The sequence below is a fragment of the Microtus ochrogaster genome, chromosome 10 (assembly GCF_000317375.1).
Source record: "Microtus ochrogaster isolate Prairie Vole_2 chromosome 10, MicOch1.0, whole genome shotgun sequence".
NCBI lineage: Eukaryota > Metazoa > Chordata > Mammalia > Rodentia > Cricetidae > Microtus > Microtus ochrogaster.
The window spans coordinates 46,982,428-47,007,964 of record NC_022016.1 but is presented as its reverse complement, the minus strand read 5'-3'; the positions used below and the strand labels follow the sequence as shown (position 1 = coordinate 47,007,964).

Below are 25,537 nucleotides of genomic sequence, written 5' to 3'. Positions count from 1 at the left end.
GCTTTGCATCCAAAGCCTGGGTCTGGCTTTTCATTCCCTGATGTGTCAAGGGGCGCTCAGACAAACCCTGGAAGGGGGTTTCAGCCAGCTTTTTCTATTCTTCCTTACTAGTATTTGGTTCTTTCTCTTCGCAAATCCACCGCTGATCCCAGACAATACAAACCTCTGCCATCCCCAGCCAATTCAACCCTCCCCTCCTCCTTGCCTCCGTGTGGATGGTAGCGGAGATTCCCCAGGTCTCCCCTTCTGGCTTCACCAACCACAGCCATCCTTCAGAGACTCATCTCAATTCCTCCAGGATGTCTTTGTCTCGCAACATAGACATCGCGTCTCTTACACATTCTTTTCTGGATACCATACAAATGTAATAACAAAAGTCATGTAAGTGGGACATGGTGGGCACGCCTGTAACCTCAAGCACTCTAGAGGCAGAGGCAGGGTTGGAATTCCCAAACCAGCCTGGGCTAGGTACTGGGAGACCCATCTTTGTTTATTTGTTTGTTTGTTTGGTTGGTTGGTTTTTCAAGACATGGTTTCTCTATGTGGTCCTGACTGTCCTGGAACTCGCTCTGTAGACCAGGCGAGTTCTATGAACTCAGAGATCTGTCTGCCTCTGCCTCCCGAGTGCTGGGATTAAACATGGGCACCACCCTGGCACAGTAGTTTGTTTTTTAAAATTATGTGCATGTTATGTGCACGTGTGAATGCAGGTGTTTGAAGATGCCAGAATAGGGCGTTGGACCCTTGCAGTGGAGCTGCAGGCAGTTGTGACCCTTGTGATACTGCTTCTGGGGGACCAAACCCCCACTCCACCCCTCCCCCACCCTCTATCTGGGCAAGAGCAGTACATGCACTTAACCATTGAGCCATCTCTCCAGCCCTGAGACCTGTCTTTTTTTAAAAAAAGGCACAGAGAAAAGTCACACAAACAAAACAAAGCACACATGTCCGCCAAAAGGATACACTGACCTCTCCGTCTCACGAACCGAGTCATCTACAAAGCTGTGGTAAATCTCTGCCATGTTCCTCAACTGTGTATGGGCACCTACACGTGGAGTGAACGGGATTCACCGTCTACTCTTTCCTAACAGAGGCACGAAGCCTCTTTCTACCACACCCACATGCATGCTCAACAGGTCACAAATGCACAGCTCACACAGTACACGCAGTCTCCTCTTCTTTCCGCCTCTGCACCTGCGCAGCAGGCATGAGGAGAAAGTTTCTCCGCTGGAGGTATAAGTGCCCTCGCCTACCGGGCCTTCATTCCATTTCTCTTTGCTTTGCCCCTCTCTCAAGCGCGCGCACGTGTACGTGTACACACACACACACACACACACACACACACACACACACACACACATACACACACACGAGTAACAATCCCCAAATATAGTCCTCTGTCTTTCCACATAAACACACAGGCATGCAGAATCCATCCCTTCCCCCTTTTCTGTCTCCTCTCTCCTTCCTTGCACACACACACACACACACACACACACACACACACACACACACACACTCGCAGCTGCAGCGATCAGGGTCATACTCCAGTGCAGGCGCCAGGCAAGAGACAAAGGTCGCCCAAACTCTCAGAGCCCCAACTGGGCACAGGTGTGCCTGTCGCCAGCTCCATCTGACCCTAGAAGCGGGTCCCGACGAGGTCTAGTCTAGGCATGCCGAGTTGGAGGACTGGGCGCTCGCCCCTGGATCCACCAGCATCCAAGGCAGCCGGGGGCTCCTGCGTTCCGGCAGGCCACGGGTTAAGAAGCCCGCGGGGGTAGGGGAGTTCGGTCTACGCGTCTGATTGGCTGTTGCTCCCCGGGCCCACAGCCCCCGCGCCTCGGTATTGGTTCGCGGTGGGTCCCGCCCCCTGGCCTGGGCGCCCAAGCCGCGCGCGCCGCCCCGGCAGCTAGCCGCGCCGTCCGAGCGGAGAGCGCAGCGCAGCAGCGAGCAGCCGAAGCCTGAGCCACAGCGGGAGGCGCAGCCAGAGCCGGGCCGTTCGGAGCCCGCGAGCGATGGTGAGTACGCCCGCAGCCCGCCGCGGGTCGATGCAGCCCCGACGGTCCCGGCAGTAGCACGGTGATGGCATCCTGGCCGGCTCGCGGGGGGCTGGGCATCCCTTGAAGCTGCGGCCGGCTCGCGTCCCGCTGTTCTTAGGCGTGAAGCCGAGGGGCGTCCGGGCCGCGAGTACCTTGGTTTTGGACTGCTAGTTCCGGCCTTGCGTAGAAGACTTGGGGTGGCGCTTTGGATTTGGGGGGACAGCTGGTGAGATAGGTTTAAGGTATGCGTAAGTCTCTGAGCTTGGTTTGGCGTGGAGACCTTGGGCAGCCAGGCCGGGTCGATTCAAGAGACGTCAGGGTTCGGCTGGCCTTGAGCTCCCATCCCGCATAGTTCAAGTGGGTTTGGGGTTCGAACGCTCTGTACATCTTGGGAGACCGGGTACTTTTCTCCTACTGCCGATCCTGCTGTGTGGCGCGTGGGGGTAGGGTGGCTCAGAGAGGAGGGCGGACAGTTTGAGGTTCTGCGAGTTATCTGGTGTCTCCAGCATCTCCCAGTAATGAATACTCAAAGGAGGGGCCAAGTGCTCTCTCCTTTGGGCAAAAGCACCAGGGTAAAGGGGTTCTTGAAGAAGGGGATTTCGTTGGGGCTTAAGCCTCAGGAGTGATACCCATCTAATCCAGACCCGGTTACTTTTGAGAGCTTCGGGTAGGCGAGTTGTCTCTGATGCAGAGCCAAAGCCTCAGGTTGCCTCTCCAGAGCCTGTTATTGTCTCTCCATCACACGCCAGGTGTGCTTCTCTCCCTGTGAACCTCTCATTGCCTCCTCTTTGGCCTGTGCACTGGATCCAAGACACCCTGTCTGACCTGATTTTCGTCTGGGCTCTCTGTGGTTGGTCCCAGAGACATGCCTACTCCTATGATGTCACTTTTAAGTCTTAGGGGTTCAGTGAGGAATGGAGAGAGCGGAAAAGGCTGCAGTGACAGCTCCAGGATCAGCTGTCCTGCCCTTGGGTTCCCCAAACCCCCACTAATAGGAACGTAAGTTCCCCTTAGACACCGCTTTCCTCTGTTCTCTGAGTCTCTCCTCTTACCCACTGGTATCTTTCCCACGAGACATCACTTGTCCCTCTAGAGACTGATGGCTGAATTCGACCCCCAAGGTGCCCAGAGAGCATCCTCTTGGACCTGACTTACCTCCCCATTAAGAATCGCCCGGGAATGTGTTGCTTGGACAGTTTCATGGCGGGGGAATGCGTCACCTGTGGACCAGCTCTTGATTTAAAACCCGAGGATGTGAGACAGCAATAAAAGAGGGACCGACTCTGAGGTCACACGTCCTCTCTCTGTACCTACCCCGACCTGAGCTGCTCACAAAGAGGAGGTTTTTCCTCCTGAGCAAGCACCAGGAAATCTGGTGTCGTGGTGCCTGCCTCTCATCCCAATGTTTGGGGGGTGACGGCAGGCAGGTCGTGAGTTCAAGGGCAGCCTGAGCGCAAACAAACCAACTAACAGCCTTGGTGAAATTTCTTTTATAATTTGATTTTATTTGTATGAGTGCTCGGCTTCCATGTATGTGAGTGTACCTCATGCATGCCTGGTGCTTAGGGAGACCAGAAAAGAGTGTCGGATCTCCTGGACCCAGAGTAACAGTTATGAGCCACATGTAGGTGCTTGAAACTGACCCCTGGGGGGTCCTCTCCAAGAGTAACTGCTCTTACCTGACTGGGCCATCTCCGGCTAACACCTGAAAAGCTTCATAGCCCATCAGAAAGACCTTAGACTTTGTCCCAAAACAGATTTGGGCTCTCGTCCCTTTTCTTTCACATCCCCACAGGGGTTTTGGTCGGGTTATTATAACCCCATCCTGCTCTCTCATCAGTGAGATGGCTGAGGGTTCCCATCTCCTAGGACAGTGTGGGGATCAGGCCGAGATAATCCCAAGTGAGACTGTCTGGGATACCATTTACTTTCTTTTACAACCTTAGGCTCCAATTAGGAAGTTCCATTGATCTTTGTCATGTGCAGGAGAAGATGACAGTGATTCTTAAAGAAAGGGAATGTCCTGTTTCTTTTTTAACAGAGGCTTACAGGATGCTTGCTCTGTGCCAGATCTTCTACAAGGGGGAAAAGGTGACATAAACCACGTGTTGACGTGGCTTCTACCCATCCCTAAATGTCCTCAGGCCAGGTGTCACGTCCTTCGGGGAGGTGGCTGTGTCACGGCCAGCAAGTGTTCCCTTCTGGCTGGAGAGGTGGGAGAGTGATCAAGCTGACGTGATCCAAAGAGGAACACTTGTTCCAGTTAAGGGAACCTGTGTGATAGCGGACCCGAGGTGTGAGGACACAGAATACTCAGGACCGGACCAGAGTAGGGCTGTTTACCGCTCAGGTATGTGGGAGCAGCTGAGGGGACAAGGCAGGCATGGGAAACAGTGGGTACAGAGAGCAGAGGCCTTGACTGCCACCAGGGGAGGGGGGCGGGAGCCCACTATAGTCTGCTGACGCACAGTGTTGATGCGCCGCTGTGAGTGGGTGGGGTGAGGACTGACGTCAGGCCTCCTTGGGTTCCCCTGAAGCTGGTTTCTTTTGCCATCCTTCCCAAGAGGGGCTTGGTTTCAGGGCTACTTCACTCTGGTCTTCAATCCAGCTTCCCACCCCTGCGGCAGAGCACCCCCAGGTTCTAATGGGGTTCCTTTGCCCTGCGCAGGCTGCTTCCTTTGGTTGGCTCTGGGTCTCCTTGGGACTCCCAGCTCTCCACCCAGGCCCCTAACCTCTTGGCAGAGAATCAGCACTGTTCTTAATGGCCTCCTGTCGAAAGCCCCCACCCCCAACCCTCACCAGCCCTCAGCGCAAGCTGTAGGGATGCGAACTCCCAAAAGGCTTTTTATATCTCTTACCTCCAGATGTCCTCAAACCACCCGGCGGCAGGGATGGGAAGGAGGTGGTCCAGCGGCACAGCTAGTGGGATGTTAAAGGCATGAGCCCGCCAGGTCTAGGAGGACTAAGCAAGCAGAGGGGCTGAAGGGAAGGAGGCAACCCCCAACTCCCACACAGTTCCCGTGGTGTCTTACATTCCACACAGTGGGGAGGGCAACTGAGTTGGGGCTGCTGTTGAACAGAGGTTGAACTGAAGACAAGATCCAGGACTCAAATATGAATCCTGATTCCCGTCAGATTGCTGTGTGACCTTAGGGCAGGCGTCCTCCCTCTCTGCGTTCCTTTTCCTGCCATGCGGGACAGTTGTACTCTGCTTTTGAGGATACCGACATGGAAACATGGAGAAATTATTAAAAACACAAGGGACAGTGTTATTGTTTGAAGGCAGGAGGCAGGGGGTTCTGAGAGTAGGGTGGTGGCCTGGCCTCGAGACTGGGTTACGCTAGGTTATTCATGGCCCCACACTCGTGCTTGGCTAAGTAGCCAAGCGGTGGCGGCTGCTCATGTGTCTTTGCATTGCCTCAGTGTTTGATAAAGAAGGATGCTGTTGCCTTCTGGGAAGGAATGAGCCCAGTTTCTAAGATCAATTTACAGAGACTTCCATCCTGTCAGGAGTAGGGGGCGTGGAGAGCAGAGGTGGCTACAAGGAGGGGGAGCCATCCACAGTTAGGTGGTTTTGGTGTGTCTGCGCTGTCATGTCCACTTGCAGTAATTGTGTTCATCACCGGTTCATGCATCCACCAAGTCAGCCCGGGAATGTGGTCAGTGTGACTGAGATTGACATGTCTCTGCCACAGTCGGGTAGGCAAGCCTATGGGCAGGAAATGACAAGCGCAGTTCCTGTTGCTATGGAGACGTGGGGGCGGGAGGGGATGGGGATGGGGGCACCTGGCCTGGGATTGGAAGAGGCTCCTTGAGACCATGACATTCTTCAGGCTACAGCCCGAAGAAAGAATGAATGAGTGGAGCCAGGCTTCACGGTGCAAGCCTGTAATCCCAACCTTGAAGAGACAGAGGCAAGAGAGGCACACAGTCCAGACCTCCCATCTCCCTGGCTTCTATGACAGTCACTCTCTGCCTGGCACTGCCCAGGACTCCTGACTGGCTGTATCCTGGGATTTCGGACCACATGATCCTGTGTGTAGATGACACAGCCCCTGGCCCAGAAGCGGTCTCTCCAAGCCCACCTCCTGGCCTGCTCCTTTGCCTTCTTGGCTGGGACGCAAGGGCGGGTGTGGGCGGCAGCCAGGAGGACTCGGGTTACAGTGTAAACACATCAAGTCAATATTTACTTCTGCCTGGAGCCAGAACCTCCCCCTCCCATCTGCTGCCTCTGCAGGTGCTCCAGGAGAACCAAGGCCAAGTAAAGACCCCCCAATTAGACACTCTCCCTTCCCAGGCCTTAGTTTCCCCGCCTGCACAATGACAAAGCTGGAATTGTCAACAGCCATTTTCAGGCTCCTCCTGGAGAGCACTAAGCATAGCGAGCCCAGCCTTGATGTGTCGGCCTGGTTTGCACCTAATCTTACCATTTCCCTGTCGGGGATGGTGGACAGTTTCACATGACCCTTGAACTCCGACTTTGGGCCCTGAGGGGGGGGGTCCCACGGCCCCCGTTTTGGATGGTCAGTGAGAGGACACTCAGCAGAGCTGGCACAGGAAGTGACAGGAGAAATGGTCCTGCCACAGCCCTTTTATTCCAAAGAAATGTTTTGTGATTCTCTGAATCCAGACTCTGGTTTGCGTCACTTGGAAACTGCAGCCGAGGGTGGGGACTCTAACCTCACGGCCTCCCAGTGCTCTGAGGTCAGGACTTGAGTCGGATCCCCCCAGTCATACAGTGGAGCTCCTGATGTGTGGGCTGAGGTCCAGGACTGCAGTGGCCACAGTGATGTGTGGCCGGTGCAGAGGTTGCAGGCAGCTCATGGGGAGGGAGGGAGGACTAATTTCCTAAGCAGTTGTTTTGTAGAAGTGAGTCCATTGAGCACGTGAGTAGGCCAGTCCCCTCCACCCCGAGAAGAGGGACCGCAGGTGGCAGGCTTGAGGGTGAACAGCCCACGAAGGCAAGGCGGGACAGGGCAGGGCACAGCAAAGCAGGGCCCTGGGGACTAACTGAGTCTCGGGAGTTGGTCTGGGAGACTAGGAAACCCAGGATCTAATCTGGTTCCATCACTTTTTTTTAATTGCTTAGTTAATTAATTGAGATACGGTCTCATGTAGCCCAGGCTGGCCTTGATCATTCTGTATAGCCTGGCTCCCTCTGTGTAGCTGAAGGGGACCTTGAACCTCTGCTACTAACTCATGAGTGCTGGGGTTACAGGTACAATCACATCAGGTTTACCCCTGGGGATTAAACCCAGGGCCTCATGCACGCTAAGCAAGCACTCTACCCATTGGGCTATGCCTGCACCCCTTTCCACTGTGTCACTTTCTGCTCTGTGTCTTCTCTATGAGCTTGGTTTCCTCTCCAGTGTGAACCTGCTGGGACGTTTTGGTTCAGTAGTTGCCCAAGTTAGAACACATCTTGTTTCAGGATCTGTGCTGAGGCGTCCAGGGGCTCCACAAAGCCCAGCTCAGTGCTGGGGAGTTTAGGGGTTCCTTGGCGCTTGGCTGCTGTCACTGTCACTGCCTGACTGTGATGCGGTGACACTGGTACACAGATCAGGCACTACCGTAAGTATTGGCAGTGTCCCCAGGGCACACGTATCCTACCCCGCCTGCTTTTGCCAGTGTGGTCTCTGTTTAACATTTGGACCAAGATGGATGACATTCTACAGCCCCCATAATCCAGTCACAGGCGGGTGACATTCTACAGCCCCCATAGGCAGGTGACATTGTACAGTTCCAGAATCTGCTTTTTGTTAAGCTGAGTTGTGTCCTGTTGAGTAGATAAACTTGTAACCATCTGTGACTGACATTTGGGTTGCTCTCAGTTTGGGGCCAGTGTGACATTCTTGTTCATGTCCATACGTGTCTGACTTATGTAGCTGCCCCACCACCCTCTGACGTAGGTGTTCAATTTCGGAGCCTGCCACTGCCCTCCCTGTCACAGCTAGTGCTTAGCCTAGAACACGCTTCCAGGGCCTGATGGTCTCATCCCTTGGCTCCTCTATAGCCCTGCCCTTGCCCTCGGGGCCTGGCAAACCCTGAACTGCATTCTGCCAGCCCTGGATTCCTCAGGTTAAAGAAGAGGTTCCCCCGGCTCTCGAGCATGTCCTGCCACTGATTGGCTATATGGCTTAGGCTTGTACCTTCCACTCCTCCACCCTGAGCACGCCCCCCCCCCCCCCGCAAAGCATCTTGTGGATTGAAGATCCCCATCACTGGCTTCTGGTGGTCTCCTTGTTTGGGGACCACTTGCTCCATCAATAGGGTTTTTCTGCCTCCAGGGTTGGATCAAGATAATCCCTTAGCCCCAGCTACTCTTTCCCTCTACAGAAGACCCTGGGAGAGAAGATGGCTCTTCCTCTCTTGATCCCCTCCCTGATAGCTTCCTTCTGAGTCTGCCCCACCCTAGGAAGATTTAGAAGAGACAGCCTTGGCATCAGGCCAGCCTGGATGTGTGCTTTTTATCACACGCCAAGGCTCTGGCCTTGGGCAATTCACTCCGTCTTCACTTACTGGTCGTAAAAGACAAATGAGGTCCCGACTCATCCAAAGGACAAAAATCTCTGTGGTCATCAAACCCCAGCCTGCAAGAAGCTCAGGTCCAGTGGAGAAAAATCTGGCACCACGTGCAAACCCACCTGCCAGAGACATCATTTCAGAGAGCAGCAAGAAAGCAAAGCTGGGGGGCACGGGAGAATGGCCGTGATGTGGCAGCTCTCGGTGGTGGCCAGAGCGGGAAGGTTGGGGAGAGAGCAGCATGGTAAAGATGTAGAGGAGGGATTTGGGGCAGAAAGAACCGGAAGTACAGAGAGCACAGTATAGAACCATAGGACTTGGCATGCCAAGGTGGAAGATGGCGGGCATGGCTGAGCAGAGGCATCATGGGAAGGTGTCAGAGGAGGTGGACGGGACCGGGGCTAGTCATGAGAGCCACATCTGGAGGGGAAGCGAATTGGCATCCCATTCCCAGAGTGATGTCAAGTCCCTGGAGGTCTTCAATGCGGCAACTCCTTTGGGTTTGTTTTAGAAAGGTATTTATTGGCTGTTGTGTGCGGGATGGACTGAAGAGGGCAGGAGCGAGGCAAAGAGAGGCTGTGTCCAGCGGGAGATGCACCCTGGCCTAAGGGTGTGGCTGTGCTTGTGTCTCCAGAGGCTAGGCTTTAGTTACTTTAGGGATGCAGAGGGTTAGAGGATGGTAGTGCAAAATGCATCCAGACCACCATTCCTGGTAGGAAGGTTCGGTGGTCGTTATTCTCCAGCCAGACAGACTCATCTTTCACCCATGCTTGAACTCAGCCTCGCCATTCTCCCAAGTGAGCCAGTTCTCACCACCAGGCTCCCAGAAACCCAGAGAGCCTGAGCTTGCGTCCCCTGTTTTTACATACCCTGCCTACTGAGAATGAGGGCATGGGTGGCTATGGTTACAAGGACAGCCCTATGCCCTCGGCTATAGCCCTGTTCCGGGCATTCCTGTGGCTTTGTGGTTCCCGAGTGGCGTTTCTTTTTCCTCGAGTGTCTAGGTGGTCAGTGGACTTCTTCCTGGACTTCCAGGAACAGTGAACAGGGTGGGGAGACATGAGAGGGTAGGAGAGTTCACGGAATTCTCTGGAAGTGGGATGTAGGCGTCCTCCAGACTGACTTCCTCTTGGGGAGGCAAAGAATAGAAAGAGGGCTGGGGAAACAGCTCAGTGGATAAGAATGCTTGCTGCCCAAGGCATGAGGGCCTGAATTCAGTCTCCAGTACCACGTAAAAAGATGGGTGTGGCCTCACACTCATTTGGGTTTTTTTTTTGCTTGTTTGTTTGTTTGTTTTGTTGTTGTTGTTGTTTTGAGACAGGGTTTCTCTGTAGCTTTGGGGCCTGTCCTAGAACTAACTCTTGTAGACCAGGCTGGCCTCCAACTCACAGAGATCTGTATGCCTCTACCTCCTGAGTGCTGGGATTAAAGGCGTGCACCACCACCGCCTGGCTCCCTACACTCGTCTGTAACCCCAGTGCTGTGAGGGTCGGAGACGAGGATCACGGGTTTGCTGGCTGCCAGCCCAGCTCCAGGTCCAGTGGGAGATCCTGCCTCAAGGGACTAATGTGAAGCGTGATGGAGCTGGATACCTGATGTCCTCCTTTGACCTCCACACCATACATTGGGAGCTGTACCTGCAAACACATATATGTTCATATACCACACATGTACACCATCAACATCACACTCATGGGCACCAAAAATTTAAAAACAAAGCAAAAAAAAAAAGTTCAGAAAGGACAAGAGTTCTCCCCAGGCCACACAGCAAATTCAGTACTGTGTCTTAGAACCCGATCCAGGGTCTTGATCCTGTGTTCTTCCTGTTCCGAATGTGACTTCTGGAGCCAACAGGCATGGGTTCTGGTTCACTCCTGTCTCTGAGTCCCAGCTGGGTCCTTTGGTGAACAACCATCTCTGGGCCTTGGTCTTCTCTGACATAGGATGGCTAACACCTCCGCTGTGTGGCCTGGCTGAGGACAGATGTCAAGTTCTCAAGCCTGTAGGTGGTTCACACGGAGAGTCTTTAGTAATGGGGGCTGTTGCTGCTGTGATGGTTCTGTCACGATGGTTGTATGGACTCCGTGCTCCACCTGCTGTGGGAACAAAGTCACAGTAGGTCTTCTGAAGTCTCCAGCACAGCTCTGGGATGAGCAGATTCAGACCCCCAGGAAAAGGAATCCAGAACTTCAGACCCTAGCAGATCCAGGGGCTGCCTCGGAGGGAGGAATGGGGATTAGCATAGCTGCATTTAGAAGGGGGAGGAAGGGGACTTACAAGGCAGAAAATGGTGGAACTCAGACAGAACTAACATCTGCTGGGTGCCAGGCATGAGGTATCTGGGCTCATCAGGAAGTGAGAGGCCTGTGGGAGAGCTAGACAAGCCAGCAGGGAAGTTGTTGGATGGTATTGTGTGGGTGTGTGGGCAGCTTTGAAGGACCAGAGGAACGGGCAGCTAACTGGGCTCAGGGATCTGATGTTTGAGCTGGCTCCTGGAGTCTACCAGTCAGGCAGAGCCAGGAGTGGCAAAGCCAGAACCTGGACAGCCTGGCTCCAGACTCCGTGTTCTCACCCACATGGCATGCCAACTAGATGTGACTTGTGTCCTGGTGGCTCCACAGAGCCTCGGACAGCTCACCAGTTGCATTCTCTTTCACCCTCTGCCTCTGTTCTCTGCAGACTCCTGCCCGTCTGCGAGGGAGAGACTCTGCCTTTGAGGATGCTTAGGACTTGGGGAGTCCCCAGCACACACCAATTCCATCCCTGGAGCTGGCAACAGAGGAGTGGTTTCTGTTCTGTTTTGCAGGGACCCTCTGCCCTACGCTCCGCGCCTCCTCTGCTCATAGCAACAAGGCCATTAGCTGTCCTCAGACACAGGGGAGGTGGCTCTTAACTGATGAGCCCAGAGTTCAACGTTACAGGCCTAAGCAAGCGGAAGGACTGGAACCTGCCCCTGGACAGGTCCAACTCTGAGACTCGGGCCATGCTTTTAAGCTACTAGGAACAACCTGGGATGTGATGGGTCCTACACCTTCCTGGCGACACTTGTCAGCTATGCCAGGCTTCTCAGGTTCTGAGCCAAGAGGGATAGTGGCTGCCAGGGCATCTTTACTTTCTTTCCGGAGATCCTGACTCATTAGGTTTTGAGTGAGGTTCCGAAACCTTCAGTTCCAGCAAACTTCCTGACTCTCACCTTGGGGAGTGACAGGTCTCTCTTGGGAAATTCCAACAGTGCTCATGGCCCAGCACTGTCCCCCACTGTTCTGTTTTATCATTTCCACCATTAGAGTATCACTCTGTTGGGGAAATTGATTCAAGGAATTCAGGGAGTCTTGAGAGAGATTACTAACAGTCATGAAGACCTTGGGAATCTTCAGTCAAATGGGGAAATGGTGGCTCGGAGAGTTTGGGCAATTTTCCCAAAGCCAGCTAGAGTGCTGTAGTACTTAATCCTGACTGTCAGCCTGATGAGATGCAGGCTCATCTAGCAGGCAAACCTCTAGACAAGCTGTCAGAGAGTTTCTACATTAGGTTAATTGGGGTTGAGAATAGCTGACCTGAATGTGGACAGCGCCACCCCATGGCCTGGAGGTCGCAGGCTGAATTAAAAAGAGAAGAGAAGCTGAGCAAGTCTTCCTGACCCCAGATTACAGTGTGACTCGCTGCCACGGGCCCCTGACTCTTGCCTTTCTGCTAGGAGTGTGCGTGCGTGCGTGCGTGCGTGCGTGCGTGCGTGCGTGTGTGTGTGCAAGCGCTTGCCCCAGCATGCAGATCCCACAGAAGCCAGAGTTGTTGATTCACCCTGGAGCTGGAGTTACATGTGATTGGCTGCTGCCTTGCTGCCTTGCTGCCTGACATGAGGTCTGGGAGCAGAACCCGGGTCCTTGCTAGAGCAGGGCATTCTTAACCACTGAGCCATCTCAGCTCCTGTATCCCGCCTTAAACTGTGAGCCCCCACTTAAGTTGCTTTTTGTCCAGTATATCATCAAGAAATGTACCTAGTTTAGTGTCTGAGCTGCGATTAAATCTGTAGTAGAGACAGGATCTCCTTTTCAGTCTGCAGTAGAGGTAAGAACTAGGGGCTGGCTGCTCTGCTTCTCTGATCTTTCAGCATTCACCCCGATATCTTTCTCCTGGTTTTTATTATTGAGACCAGTGGTGACAGTGAAGGACAGGCAAAGTTAGCGGGTAAAGGCGCTCGCCACCAAACCTGACAGTTTGAGTTCTGTCCTGGGGATGCACGTGGTGGAAGAAGAGAAATGACTCCCACGCGGCGTGTTCTGAGCTCCACGCGTGCACATGCGCACGTGCACACACACAAATAAATAGATACATGAACAGCAACGGCGCCTGCCAGTATGTGCTAGCCTTAGGCTGACTACTAAAGAGCAGTGTGTGCAGTAATCGTAGTGCCCGAGGAACCATCCCGCCCTCAGGCAGAAGGGTTGTTCCCTGAGGGGAGACACCTGTTTGGAGGACTTGGAAGGATGAATTAAATGTTAACAAGAGATGGCTCACATAGGCTCTGGGCCAAGAGAAGGTTTGTGTGTAAAAGCCCTGCGGTAAGTGACCTATATAGTATTGTTCCATAGAGCTGGAATCAGTAGCAAGGGTGAGATGATCTAAGGTGATCTAAGGTGAGGGCAGGAGGTGGCCAGGGGTTGGGCCCTACACAGCCGTTTAAGCCAGGTAAGAGCTTTGAACTTAGTCCCCAAAGCAGTGAATGCAGAGCCATAAGGCTGTGTAGACGTTCAAGTCACGCTTTCATTTCTTCAATACCAAAGGTCGTATTTAAACCCTGAAAGGGAGAGGTGAAAATCGGTAGCTGGCAGAGTGGAGACTTGCCTTGAATTGGAAGGGTTGCCATCTGGGTAATGACAAGATCCCTCTTGCCTTCTGTCATGCTCATTCTGGCCCTTGGCCGGGGAGGGTCGTGTCTGGGACTGGTGGAAGAATGGAGTTGGCAGGGCATTGCGATTGACGGAGGCAGGGTGAGATCCAGCCCATTGCTTTGACAGGTGACAGTCCAGAGTCTAAAAGGATTGCGTGAGTGACTGGTGCCACAGCTGAAGCAGCAGAGCCCAGATGCTGGGGGGAAGACAGCCCCCCTGCCCAGGCCTTCCAGCCAGACCCTGACTGGGATCCACATTGCTGGCAGCTGTTCTTTGGAGTCCTCCTCCAAGCCTCTGTGGCTCCCCACTGCTCCCCCCCCCCATCCCTGCAGAGCCTGGGGACTTCAAGGCAGGGAGTTCTGTCTTTGAAGCAGCTAACGGGGGAGGGGCAGCACTCTGACCTCCAAATTCTTTCCCTGTGACCTCTCTGACCCTGGAGTGACCCAGGCCCTTGGTATCTGGGAGGTTCACAAGGACCAGGGATGCTGCGAGATCCACAGTGTCCAAAAAGTACCGTGGATGGGGAGGGGTCCCAGGGGTCGGCCATGATGTCTCTGCCACAGAAAGGAGCTGCAGAACAAAGTCTGCTCCCTCATCTGACTCCTGAGCTGGAAGCTCTGGCAGACAGTTCTGTATTTTCCCTTGGTTGGTCCTCTTTGGCCAGTGTTATCTCTAAGAGCTTAGTTACCAGAATGTTCAACTGGGAACCTGCCTCCACCTCCTTCCTTTGGGGCGTTCATTCCTTCCTGGGGGCCACAGTGGGAAATCCCCTGCATCAGCTCTCTCTGGGGTTTCCCCTTTCTTCTCACCTGGTCTTGAGCTGCTGTCCCTCCCTGTCCCTGGACCCAGTTCCCATGCTCTGGGACCCAGTCTTCTGCCTTCATCTCCCCTCCCTCAGTCTCCCAGGGTTCTGTATTCTGACATCAGCCTGATGCTTAATAGGTGCTCAGAAAATGTAACCTCCCAGTCTCTTCTGCCCCTCCACCCCCAAGATTCCCCAGCCTCTCCCACGTGAGAGTACTCTGTTTAGGGAGCTAGGCATGGCGACTCAGTTGGAAAGTAGCTATCGCTGGCTGAGGACATGGGGTGGAAGAAGATGAGGGAGGCTGAGGAACAGGAACAACACTGAAGGGTCCAGGCCCAGTGGCCTCTAGCTTCAGGAGAGGGGAGGCAAGTTTAAGTGGGTCAGGATGCAGCTCTCTTATGGGATCACTGATTGCATCAGGGCATAGGATAGCGAGTTTCCAAAGAGGGTGGACAGTGACAGACCCCTGATGGCTCCTGAAGCCAAGGTGTCCTTAAACCTCACCTGGCACCTGGAGGACAGAAGCCAGGACCCTTAATGCCACTTGTGCTTACTGCCTCGCTGCCTTGTTCCCATTCTCCAGGGAGGAGGAGGTGAAAGCGTGATTTATTAAGCATTAACATGGAGCTGAGCCCCAGGCTAAGTGGCAAATACATTGGCTTGTTTCACACAGAGTCAGCCCAAAGGGACGGCTCCTACCCCTCCTCCCCTGCATACCAAAGGCCTTGCCATGATGCTCGGGATGGTTCTGAACTCCTGAGCTCAAGTAATCCTCCTGCCTCAGCGTCCTGAGTAACTGGGACTCTCTGATTTATGTCCCATTGTTTTACACGGCGAGAGTGGAGCCTAGAGGATGCGGGAACATGTCCAGGGCCTGTCACCGAGAGGTGCCAGCGTTCTCAATGGGTGCTCTGACGGCCCTGGGAAGCATCTCCACTGGTGTTTTGTTTGGATTCAGGAAGGCCGCTGCTGGAAGACTGCCTGGGAGCCAACGGGGGTGGCTGTGAAGGGGTGCAGGCGGGTGCAGGCAGGTTCAGAGCTGAATGAGGACGCAGCCCAGTCTGTCCTAGGGCAATCACACCCTTCCATGGTGACTGGTACTTTTGTCCCCTGGAGGAGACGGAACTTCCCAGGGGTTGCAGCATATGTCCTGGCTCTATGCTTGCATTCAGGAAGGGGCAAACGGAGGGAAGGAGCCCTGGCAGGAGTGTGCCATGTGCAGGTGAACAGTCCTAGGGCTACCTCATATTCACATGGTCACCAGGGAGATATTGCTAAGGGTTCAGTGTTAGCTAATGACAAACGTACAAAATTGCCCTTGGCCATGCAACCTGATTCCTGACTACTGCTCTATCACTTTTTTTAAAAAGAAAAAATTTATTTTATTAATTTGTGTGCGAGTGTTTTGCCTGCATACATATTTATGTATACCATGTATGCCTGGTGCCCATAGGAGGCCAGAAAAGGACACCAGATCCCCTAGGACTACAGTTACAAAAATCATAAATGAAATAAATTTTTTTTTTTTTTGTTTTTCGAGACAGGGTTTCTCTGTGGTTTTGGAGCCTGTCCTGGCACTAGCTCTGTAGAGCAGGCTGGTCTCGAACTCACAGAGATCCGCCTGCCTCTGCCTCACGAGTGCTGGGATTAAAGGCGTGCGCCACCATCGCCCGGTGAAATAAAATTTTTAAGTTTATTTTTTAACTTTATTTTATGTTTATTGGTGTTTTGCTTGCATATATGTATGAGGATGCCAATCCTTGGAACTGGAGTTACAGACAGTTGTGAGCTGACATGTCGGTGCTGGGAGCTGAACCTGGATCCTCTGGAAGAGCAGTTGGAGCTTTTAACCTCCAAGTCATCTCTCCAACCCCAAATAAAGTAATTTTTAAAGTCTTTTAAAAAGCAGTAGACAGGGAACTGTAGAATCGGTTCAGTGGTTAAGAGCACTGGCTGCTCTTGCAGAGGACCTGAGTTCAAGTCCCAACAACCACATGGTGGCTCACAACCATCTGTAATGAGATCTAGTGCCCTCTTCTGGCCCGCAGGCATACATGCAGGCAGAACACTGCATAATAAATAAATTAATCTTGAAAGAAAGGAAAGGAAGGATGGAAGGAAGGAAGGAAAGCAAGCAGAATCCCAAACACAACCTGCACATGTCTGCAGAGGTCTTGGGCCCTCCACCAAGGAGCCTGCAAATCAAGGTGGGCTCTTCTTTCTTTGGTGCCTGTGTCTCTAATCCTGTCTCCGGCTGTCCATGAGTCAGCCACAGAACTCTCCCAGGAAAGTCCAGAGGAATTTTTCTTCTCAGTCAGTTCTAATGGAGCAGTGTGGGCAACACCCAGTGACACATGGGAAACTGCGTAAGGAGAGCGACACAGCACCCTCTCTCTGCATGGCTGCACCTTCCTTTCTGTCTTCCTGGGGCCCAGAGCCATCTCAGCCCCCAGTTAGGTGGAAGATGGGTCTGGTGACCCCGAGGCTCCCCAGCCTGGCTTGCTCTGCCTTGGCCCAAGGAAAATGAGTCATTTTTCTAACGAGGAGATGTTTCACTTCATGTAGGAGGAGGGAGGGGAAAGGGTTGGGTAGGGACAGTCCCCTTTGGTCCCCTTCAGACTCAGTTCTCAGCTCTGAGGAACAAACACTTCAGCCATGTACGGAAGAATAGGGTCAGTGTTCTGTGGAGCAGCCAGAACTGATTATGGCAGTGGTTCCCAACTCTGAGAGCACCAAGTCACCCCTACAGCACTGGGAGGGCTGAGTAGGTAGAGGGTCCCCTTGGTCCCCCACAGATGGTCTCTGTCTTGTGGCCTGGCTATGACTGATAGACCTTTTCTCCTTTCTTCTGCCCACCTCAGGATTTAGCTTGGGGCCATATAGATCCATCCCCTCAAATCCTCTTAAACCTGAATGATCTTAGAAGGCCCACAGTGGGTGTGGAATACCCCTGAACATGCCCCCCATCCGCTCCTCAGTCCTGGTCCCTCCATACTGCGTCTCTCACCCACTGACTGGCCGTAGTCATTGTGGGGCTTTAGGAATCTGGCTTTAGTGAGGGAGACAAGCAAGATGGCCGTCAGGGCAAGCAAGGATGGTTGTTCCAGGTTCTCCAGTGACAAGCTCCGAGGCTTGGTCCAGTCCAGTGCCCGTACGCTGTTCCGGGTGCTTCCTAGGTAACTTGAAATACGCCATTTTATTCGAGTCTCCCTTTTCTTGTCTGTAAGGCACCAGTCCCAGCTGTGAAAACATCTGCACAGCAGCTATTTCCTCCGAGTCTGCACTCGCAGGCCATCTCAGAGAGCCGTTCTCATCCTCGGCCCTCACCTCGCAGCCTCTGTTCCCTTCATGGTGCGTGCGTGCGTGCGTGCGTGCGTGCGTGCGTGCGTGTGTGCGTGCGTGCGTGCGTGTGTGTGCGACCGAGAACGAAACCCAGGCGCTCTTGCATGCTATATAAGTACCGTTGAGCTCCAGCCCCAGCTCTCTTTTACTTTGGATTCTGAGCCAGCGTCTCACCAAGTTGCTTGGTCTGGCCCTGAACTCGCTCTGTCGTTCAGGCAGCCCTCACACTCGCCATACTCCTGCCTTCATCTCCGAGGAGCTAGCATGGGAGGACTGTGCCACAGCCTGACTCCCTTCGCTGTTAGTTGCTCTTTCTGGCATTCGCCAAAATTGGTTGTATTTTCTGTCTTACTCGTTCTGCCTCCGCCTCCTAGCATGGACGTTCCGTGAAGGCACGGGCTGTATTTGCTGTGTCCCCTGCTAAACCCACCCAGCACAGTGCTAACACATAGTTGGCATGCAGGTATTTGCAAAAGCAGTAACTAGGGCACCAGCAAGATGGCTCAGCAGGCAAAGGCGCATGTCCACAAGCCTGACAACCTGAGTTCTGTCCTCGGAACCCGCTGTGGAAGGAGAGACCTGACTCTTGGCAGCTGTCCTCCAGCCTCCATGTGGACGCCATGGCATGTGCACAGGTGTATCTAGTCAGTAAATAAATAAATGTGGCTACAGAAGTGGCTAGAACACTTGTTGCTCTTGCAGAGGACTGGAGTTCGAATCCCACATCCCACACAGTAGCTCACAACCACCCGTGACTCTATCTCAGGTGATATGACTCCCTCTTGTCTCCAAGAGCATCCCCACACACATCTGTGTAAATAAAAAGAGTAATCTTTCGGGGATTAGAAAAATGTCTCGGTGGTTAAGAGCTCTTGTTGCTCTTGCAGTAGACCTAGGTTTGATCCCCAGCACCCACATGGTGGCTCACAGCCATCTGTAGCTCCAGTTCCATGGGCTCCAATGCCCTCTTCTGACCTCTGTGGACACCAGGCACATACATACATGGTATGAATCCATCCAGGAAGGCAAAACACTCATAAAGTAAATACAGTTTTTTAATTAAAAAAATAACCTTTGGACTAGATGTGATGGCGCATGCCTTGAATCCCAGCACTTGTTTGGCAGAGGCAGACAGATCTCTGTGAGTTTGAAGTCAGCCTGGTCTACATAGAGAGTTCCGGAACTACCAGGACTACATAGAGAGACCTTGTCTGAAAATCATCATCATCGTCGTCGTCTTGAAATAAAAGGAGCATTTGGGGGAAGTGAATGTGTAAGTGAGGGGATGAATGTGAGCAGCCAGCAGTGACCAGCCTGGACCGGAGCCAAGTACATTTTGGTCCCTTACCCGCCTGCCCAGCATCAACTGCCCCCGTGAGGTCTCACAGTCGGGCACGAGATTGCCCTGGGGCACCGAGCCGGCACTTTTACGTAAAGTCAGAAGGTACTGTTGGGAGTGGAATGCGGAGTTGGCGTACTTTTTAGACAGAAAGGCAAGTCTGCCAAGGCTCTGCCGAGTCCTCCGGCCCCCAGGCACAGGTCTCACCTCTGTCCCTGGGGCCCCTTGGGAAGGCACAGGAAACCTTGCTTTGGGAAGTGAGCCCAACTCCAGAGTTCCAGAGTCTGCTACTCCTCCAGACCCCAGCCAGGGGTTATCGGTGTGGGATCTGAGATGTTGATGGCCCTTCCTTTTCCTCTGTCTATGGCCCACTCTCCCTCTGTGGCTCCGGCCAGGCCACATGCTCATCTGGATGAAGGTGGAGTCTCCACCTGTACCCCCCTGCTTTCCCTTCTCCTCAGAGTCCCACTGTATCTCTGAAACTTCCATCTAGACAGGTCGGAGTCCTGCCTAAAACCCTCCATGGCTGCCTGTTACCCCAGGAGAGGCTCTGTCCTCCCCACAGAATGCTTGCGTGCCTTGCCAGCCAACCTTTGCCTGTGTACCTTTCCCACCCAGCCTAACAGGAAGTCCTGTAACACAGCTTCCACTTCCTCCCTCCTCCACACCTTTACCTAGGTCATGCCCTTCTCACTTCCTGCCCAGGAACCCTGAATTCCATGAATGTGGGGATCCTACAATAGCATGTCCCTGCAGGACCTTGGATAGGACCTAGAGCATAGTAGGTGTTCCACAAACGCCTCCGATTTAACCCAGCGAAGCAAAAGGAAAGGGTGAGCTTTAGCAGACTGTCACAGGAAGCGCAATGTTACAGCAGTGACAAATGCCTGTTGTCACAGGAGACATGCCCCAGCCTGGGAGCGTAGAGAAGGTTCCCTGCAGAGGAGGTGCTTGACTTGGTGGGAGGGAAGAGCCTTGTGGGGTCAGAAGATAGTGTGTGCAAAGGCCCTGTGGTTTAAGGAAATGTGAAAGGCGTAGGTAGGGAGAGAGAGAGAGATAGAGAGAGAGAGAGAGAGAAAGAAAAGCATGGAGAAAAAGCATTCACTAGGATTAGGATATGGGATCATGAGGGTGGCGCAGCTTGTGAAATGAGGCAGAGCAGGGTGACAAACCTAGAGCCTGGGATCCTTGTAGGCTGTAAACCATAGTTGGGAGTTTTACCCTTATTTTAAGAGCAGTAGGAGGCCACTGAATAGGGTTTGAAGGAGGACGTACCTTAGCTTATAGAGTGCTTGCCGAGCATGCGTAAAGGCCTTGGTCCCCAGTCTCCCCACCCCCCGGCAGGATAGAAAACCAAATGTGAAGGTGCACGCGCGCAGTGCTAGCCCTTGGGAGGTTCTGCAGGAGGGTCAGGAGTTCAAGGCCAGCCTGGGTTGTGTAAGACCCTGTTCAAAAAAAGGTAAACAGATAAAGTGGAGTGGTGCAGATGGAGAAGGGAGGAAAAAGGGATGGAGGGAAAGGGGGGGATCTCCATCTTTTCCTGTGGTGTGGCCTTGGACACCAGGACTGAAGCCTTGGTTTCTGTGTGGCCCCCTGAAAACACTGCCGGATCCCAGGGTCTGTAGGGAACGTGAAGCAAGAGGTGCCATCCCTGGGGCTGCCCGTGTGGATGTTTGATAAATTCCCTTCCTCTCCGACCTCTGCTAAGGCCGCAAGCTGCCAAGGCTCCTGACAAACCCCTATTCCAGGCTAGCCCAGCCTTCTCCTCTCACCTCAGGAACCTGGGTTGTGTCCCTGCTGGCCACCATTGACCTTTGCCCTGGGAGGTAAGGGATCACTTTCTGACTGCCCTGCCCCATCTAACCTGTCCCCACCCAGTGTCATCTGATCGGTGGTGTGCTGAGATCCCCATGGCCTGCCCTTCCTAGTCCTACTTGGACCAATGGGCTTTAAGAGAGCAGCTCCGTGGCCTGGCTGCATCACTAGGCGGGGCGAGAGTGTTCATTCTCACAATATATAGCAAGCCGACCGCAGCTCTCCTGACTTCCTCTCGAGGCAGCATGTGGCTCGCTCTGGGTGAACTGTGCTCCCGTCCCCAAGCACTGTGTCCATGTTCCATATCTGTGACCTTGTTTGAGCCACCAGCTGTTATATAAACCACAAATCATGCTTCCCTTTTTGAAGATGAGAAGTGAGCCCAGAGAGATTCCCGTCTGCTGGACTTGAAGATGAAGCACACAAAGAGGGTTCTCTGAGGTTACCAACTGTTTCTTTGTTTCTTTTTGAAGCAGGGTCTTATGGAGCCCAGGCTGGCCTCAAACTTGTTACATAGCGCAGGAAAACTATTCCCGATCTTCCTACCTCCACATTTCAGATGCTGGCATTGTTGGTGTGTGCCACCACACCTGGCTTTGTGCCTGTGCTTTTCTGTCCTGCTCACCTGGGTAGCTCTTTAGATCAACTCCTGACAACTGGGGCCCCAAATGACACCACATTCTTCCTAGTTCATTGGTCCCAGACCAACTAGAGCCTGCCATCTTTGTCACAAGTCCTGGGGCTTTGGGATGAGGCATATGGAAGGGCCCTGGCACAGCCCTAGTTTATGCCCTTGCTGCTTTATGTACTGGCTCTGTGAGAGAGGTTGACCTGTTGCTTCCCTTAGGAACATCTTTTGGTATTTCTATGGCAACTGTGCAGCCAAGATGGATGCTTTGCTTCAGCTTGCAAAGGACCATCAAATCCTCCTTGCAGCCAGGCAGTGGTGGCGCACACCTTTAATCCCAGCACTCGGGAGGCAGGGGCAGGTGGATCTCTGTGAGTTCAAGGCCAGCCTGGTCTACAAAGCTAGGACAGCTAGGGATGTTATACAGATAAACCCTGTCTCAGAAAAAAAAAATCCTTCTTTCTGGGGGTCCATGTCATAGAGAGAGGAGTCTCTGTCAAGAGATAGATATGGGGGGAGGGCTGTCACTGAGTCATCCACACTGTTAGCTTGGAGCACGCCCTGGATTGTAGGGGGAGGCATATTCACACACACCTTCCCTGTACCCATCATGGAAGACTGCCCTGAGACTGTTCTCCAAGTTTCTGTTTCCTTCTGTTTAAGATGGGGCAACGTGTCAGGATCTAGAATTACTTAGGAGGTAGGCCTATCTGTGAGAGAGTTTCCGGACTAGATTGACTGAGGTAGGAAGGCCCTCCCCGAATGTGGGCAGCAACATCCCCTGGGCTGGTGTCCCAACAGAAAGTGAGCCGAGTACCCAGAATCCATCTTTCTCTGCTTTCTTCCTGTGGATGCGGTGTGACTGGTGGCCCACACTCCTGTGACCCCACTTTCCCCACCATGATAGAGGGTACCCTCAAACTGGATAGACCGCATCCACAAACTGTGGCCCAGAATAAACCTCCCTCCTTATGTCGCTTTTGTCTGGCATTTGCTCACAATAATGTGGAAAGTGACTGACGCGGGCAGCTGACCCTGACCTCAGATATTGTCCCAGCTGCCTGGGAGTCACAGGAGCCACAGTCAGGGGTCTTCAGAGAGAGGAGGAAGGTGGCCAGCGACACGAGGGTCATTAAGACCTTCCATTCTCTCAAGTGGAATTCTGCAGCAGGCCTGCTGGAGAATGGACTGGGCTAATAGCTGGCCCAGCTAATCCATGCCTGCGGGCAGTCTCTTCTCAGGAAGGTGCTGTCTATATATGGTTGTTCAGGGAAAGGATTTCTGGGGTCTCCCAGCAGATTCTGGGTCTGTCCGAGGGGCCCTCCTCCCAGTGGGGAGACCCTTTGTGTATGCTGTACAGATTCTTCAGGAGCCCGTACTGTGTGTGTCCCACCCTCCTAGCTGGAAGGCCTTATCATTTATGTGATGGTGTCTATGTCCTTATCCTTTCTCGCCTAAGAGACGTGTAAGCCTGTTGGGTAAGCTGTGTGAGTTGCTGTCCTGCTCACTTAGTGGCTGTGAACCTTAGGTGAGGTCTCCCGGACCCTCATTTTCTTCCTCTGTGAAAGGGACCAATAACACCTGTTGCCTTGGGTGGCCATAAGGGCCATGGAGATGTCTCAGTGAGGTACTTGGATAATGAAGTCCCTCCTCCTCTTTCCAAACCAAGAGGCCTGTCAGTGGCAGCCCTCAGGCAGTGGGCAAACATGGCCTGACAGCTGAGCCCAGGGTCTCAGGAAGCTCCCCTTGCCCAGATGGCTTCGCAGCGGTTCTCAACCTTCCTAACGCTGCGACCCTTTAATACAGCTCCTCATGTTGTGGTGACCTCAACCACAAAATTATTTTGTTGCTGCTTCATAACTGTAACTTTGCTACTGCTATAAACTGTAGTGTAATATCTATGTTTTCTGATTGTCATTTGGCCCGCAAAGAGGTTGCAACCCACAGTTGAGAACCACTGGCTTAGACTCAGTGGGACCACCTTGGTAGCTTCCCAGAATGAGGAGAGACATGGAGAGGGAAACCCAGAAACAAGTCTCTGTAGGGTCATGATGTGGTGGGGCTGTGTGACCCCAGCTAAGTGACCTGGCCTCTCTGAGACTTGCTTCCTTTTATAAATGTTGGGCAGTGATGTAGCTTCTGAGGTTGTTGTAAGTGGTTCGTAAATGAACATAAGGAAATCGCTGGCACAGTCTATCTGGGAGTTTATTTGTACTTAGGATGTGTTCTCAGTGTCTCACTGACTTCTTGGCCATGCTCTAACCAGGAAACAATAATACGTTTTGTTCAGCCTTATCCTTCTGGTTCCTTCCTCGAGTCGGGCACTGTTTGGAGTGTTTTTGCCACATTGCATCACTTCATGGTCATCACATTCTGGCTCTATTGTTTCCACATTTATATTTATTATTTATCTGCACTTGATCTAGCAGAACTCGGCTCTCTCAGTTGATCCTTGTCTGCGGTGGGTGTGGACCTGGTCAGGACGTCTCGCAGGTGCCAGCGGGACACAGCAAACAGCCATAGGCAGAGCATCAAAATGAGGCCAACCCAGAGGTGGGCAGTGTGTGTGTTCCTGGGAAGCCCGTGGCAGGCACCGTGGGACTGCATGTGTTTATACAGCCTGTCCTGGACAGGCAGGGGCCCCTGACCATCTAGTGTAAACATCCGGACGCTTGTCAGCTCACTGGCGGACAGAGGCAAACCAGGGACCAGCTGCTAGCGCCGACCTGCACCTCACTTGGTGCCGGGGCATCCTGGTAGATGGATGAGGGGTGCCACGGATCTGACATTTACTGCCCACTTGGCATGTGCCAGGCCATTTCCAGACAGTGTCTTAGTCTGGTTTATTATTTTTACTTAGCTAATGTAGAAACTGAACCATAGGAGTTGTACAAATCTAATTCCTTTGAAAACCACAAAGTTTGGTATTCCGGGAGGGTGTCCTGGTCTATTTTTTGTTGCCATAACAAAATAACCAAGGCTAGGTCATTTTTAAAGAGCAGAGGTTTATTTGTCCTGGAGGCTGGAACGCTCAAGAACACAGTGCTTGTATCTGTGAGGCCCTCCCTGCCATTTTATACACGATCCAGAGCATTGTATGCAGCAGGGTGAGAACATAGCATTTTGGGTCTCGCTGTGTAGCCCAGGCTGGCCTGGAACTTTCTATGTAGACCAGGCTGGCCTTGAACTCACAGAGATCTGCCTACCTCTGCCTCCCTAGGTTTCAAGATGTGGGCTACCACACCTACCTCTCTCATTCCCTTCTTATAAAGCAGTAAAATCCCCACCCTTCCGGCCACATCCATCCCCAGTGACCTCCAAAGACCACACATCCACTCACGCTAATGGGAGTCTAGAGCGTACATTTCTACCACAGAGACTTTGGGAGACACATTACAACACGGCAGAGGATGGGTAGATGGAAGTGTGGCTTGGACAGTATACCTGAACCTGCCTCAGTGTTTCCCAGGAAACAGATCCAACCCTTATTCAGCACTGTCAGCCTCCACCTCAGAGATACCACCATCTGCCTACTCAGATTCTTGCTGTAGACTCCTGGGTTTATTGTCCCCCCCCCCCAAAAAAAAGAGTGAAATTTGTTTCGATCGTTTATTTAAGCATTGGGCTGAAGCCCAGGGCTTTGTGTGTACCAGACCAGTGTGTGTTCTGCCACAGAACTTCACCTCAAGCTTTCTCCGTCACAGGGTGAGGGACAGACCCAGTTGGGGTGGCTTAGATGCAGTGGTCCCTCTGTAGTTTCTGGTGGTCTCTTTCTCCCCACCGGGAAAAAGATCTCCTCAGCTCTGGAAGCCTAGGCCTGTGTACTGGGTCTTAGACAGGCTCACTAATTTGATGTCCACAAAAAGGGAGTTTCAGCCATCATCCTAACCCCTGGTTCTGAAGGGGGCAGCGATGAGTTTGAGACTGTGTTGTGCTACAGTGTGTGACCCTGTCATAAAAGGAGAAGAAGAGCAGTGGGTGGACTTCAGTACCACCTCCCCCATCACATGGAGTAGGGGAAAAGCCGCCCCCTAGAGAGTCACAAAGAATAGTTAAGGCGAGCCGGGCGATGGTGGCGCACGCCTTTAATCCCAGCACTCGGGAGGCAGAGGCAGGCGGATCTCTGTGGGTTCGAGACCAGCCTGGTCTACAAGA

At 53.0% G+C, this 25,537-nt stretch overlaps 1 protein-coding gene across 1 annotated transcript in view; it reads left to right on the top strand.

The window, feature by feature from the left end:
- The first annotated feature begins 1,907 nt into the window (after nucleotides 1-1,907).
- Ece1 (endothelin converting enzyme 1) overlaps nucleotides 1,908-25,537 on the top strand; it is a 97,676-nt gene continuing 74,046 nt past the window's right edge. Inside the window, exon 1 of the mRNA XM_005352985.3 lies at nucleotides 1,908-2,018. Within this exon, the coding sequence (XP_005353042.1) occupies nucleotides 2,016-2,018 (3 nt within the window). The 5' untranslated portion in view covers nucleotides 1,908-2,015. The remainder of the gene's footprint in view (nucleotides 2,019-25,537) is intronic.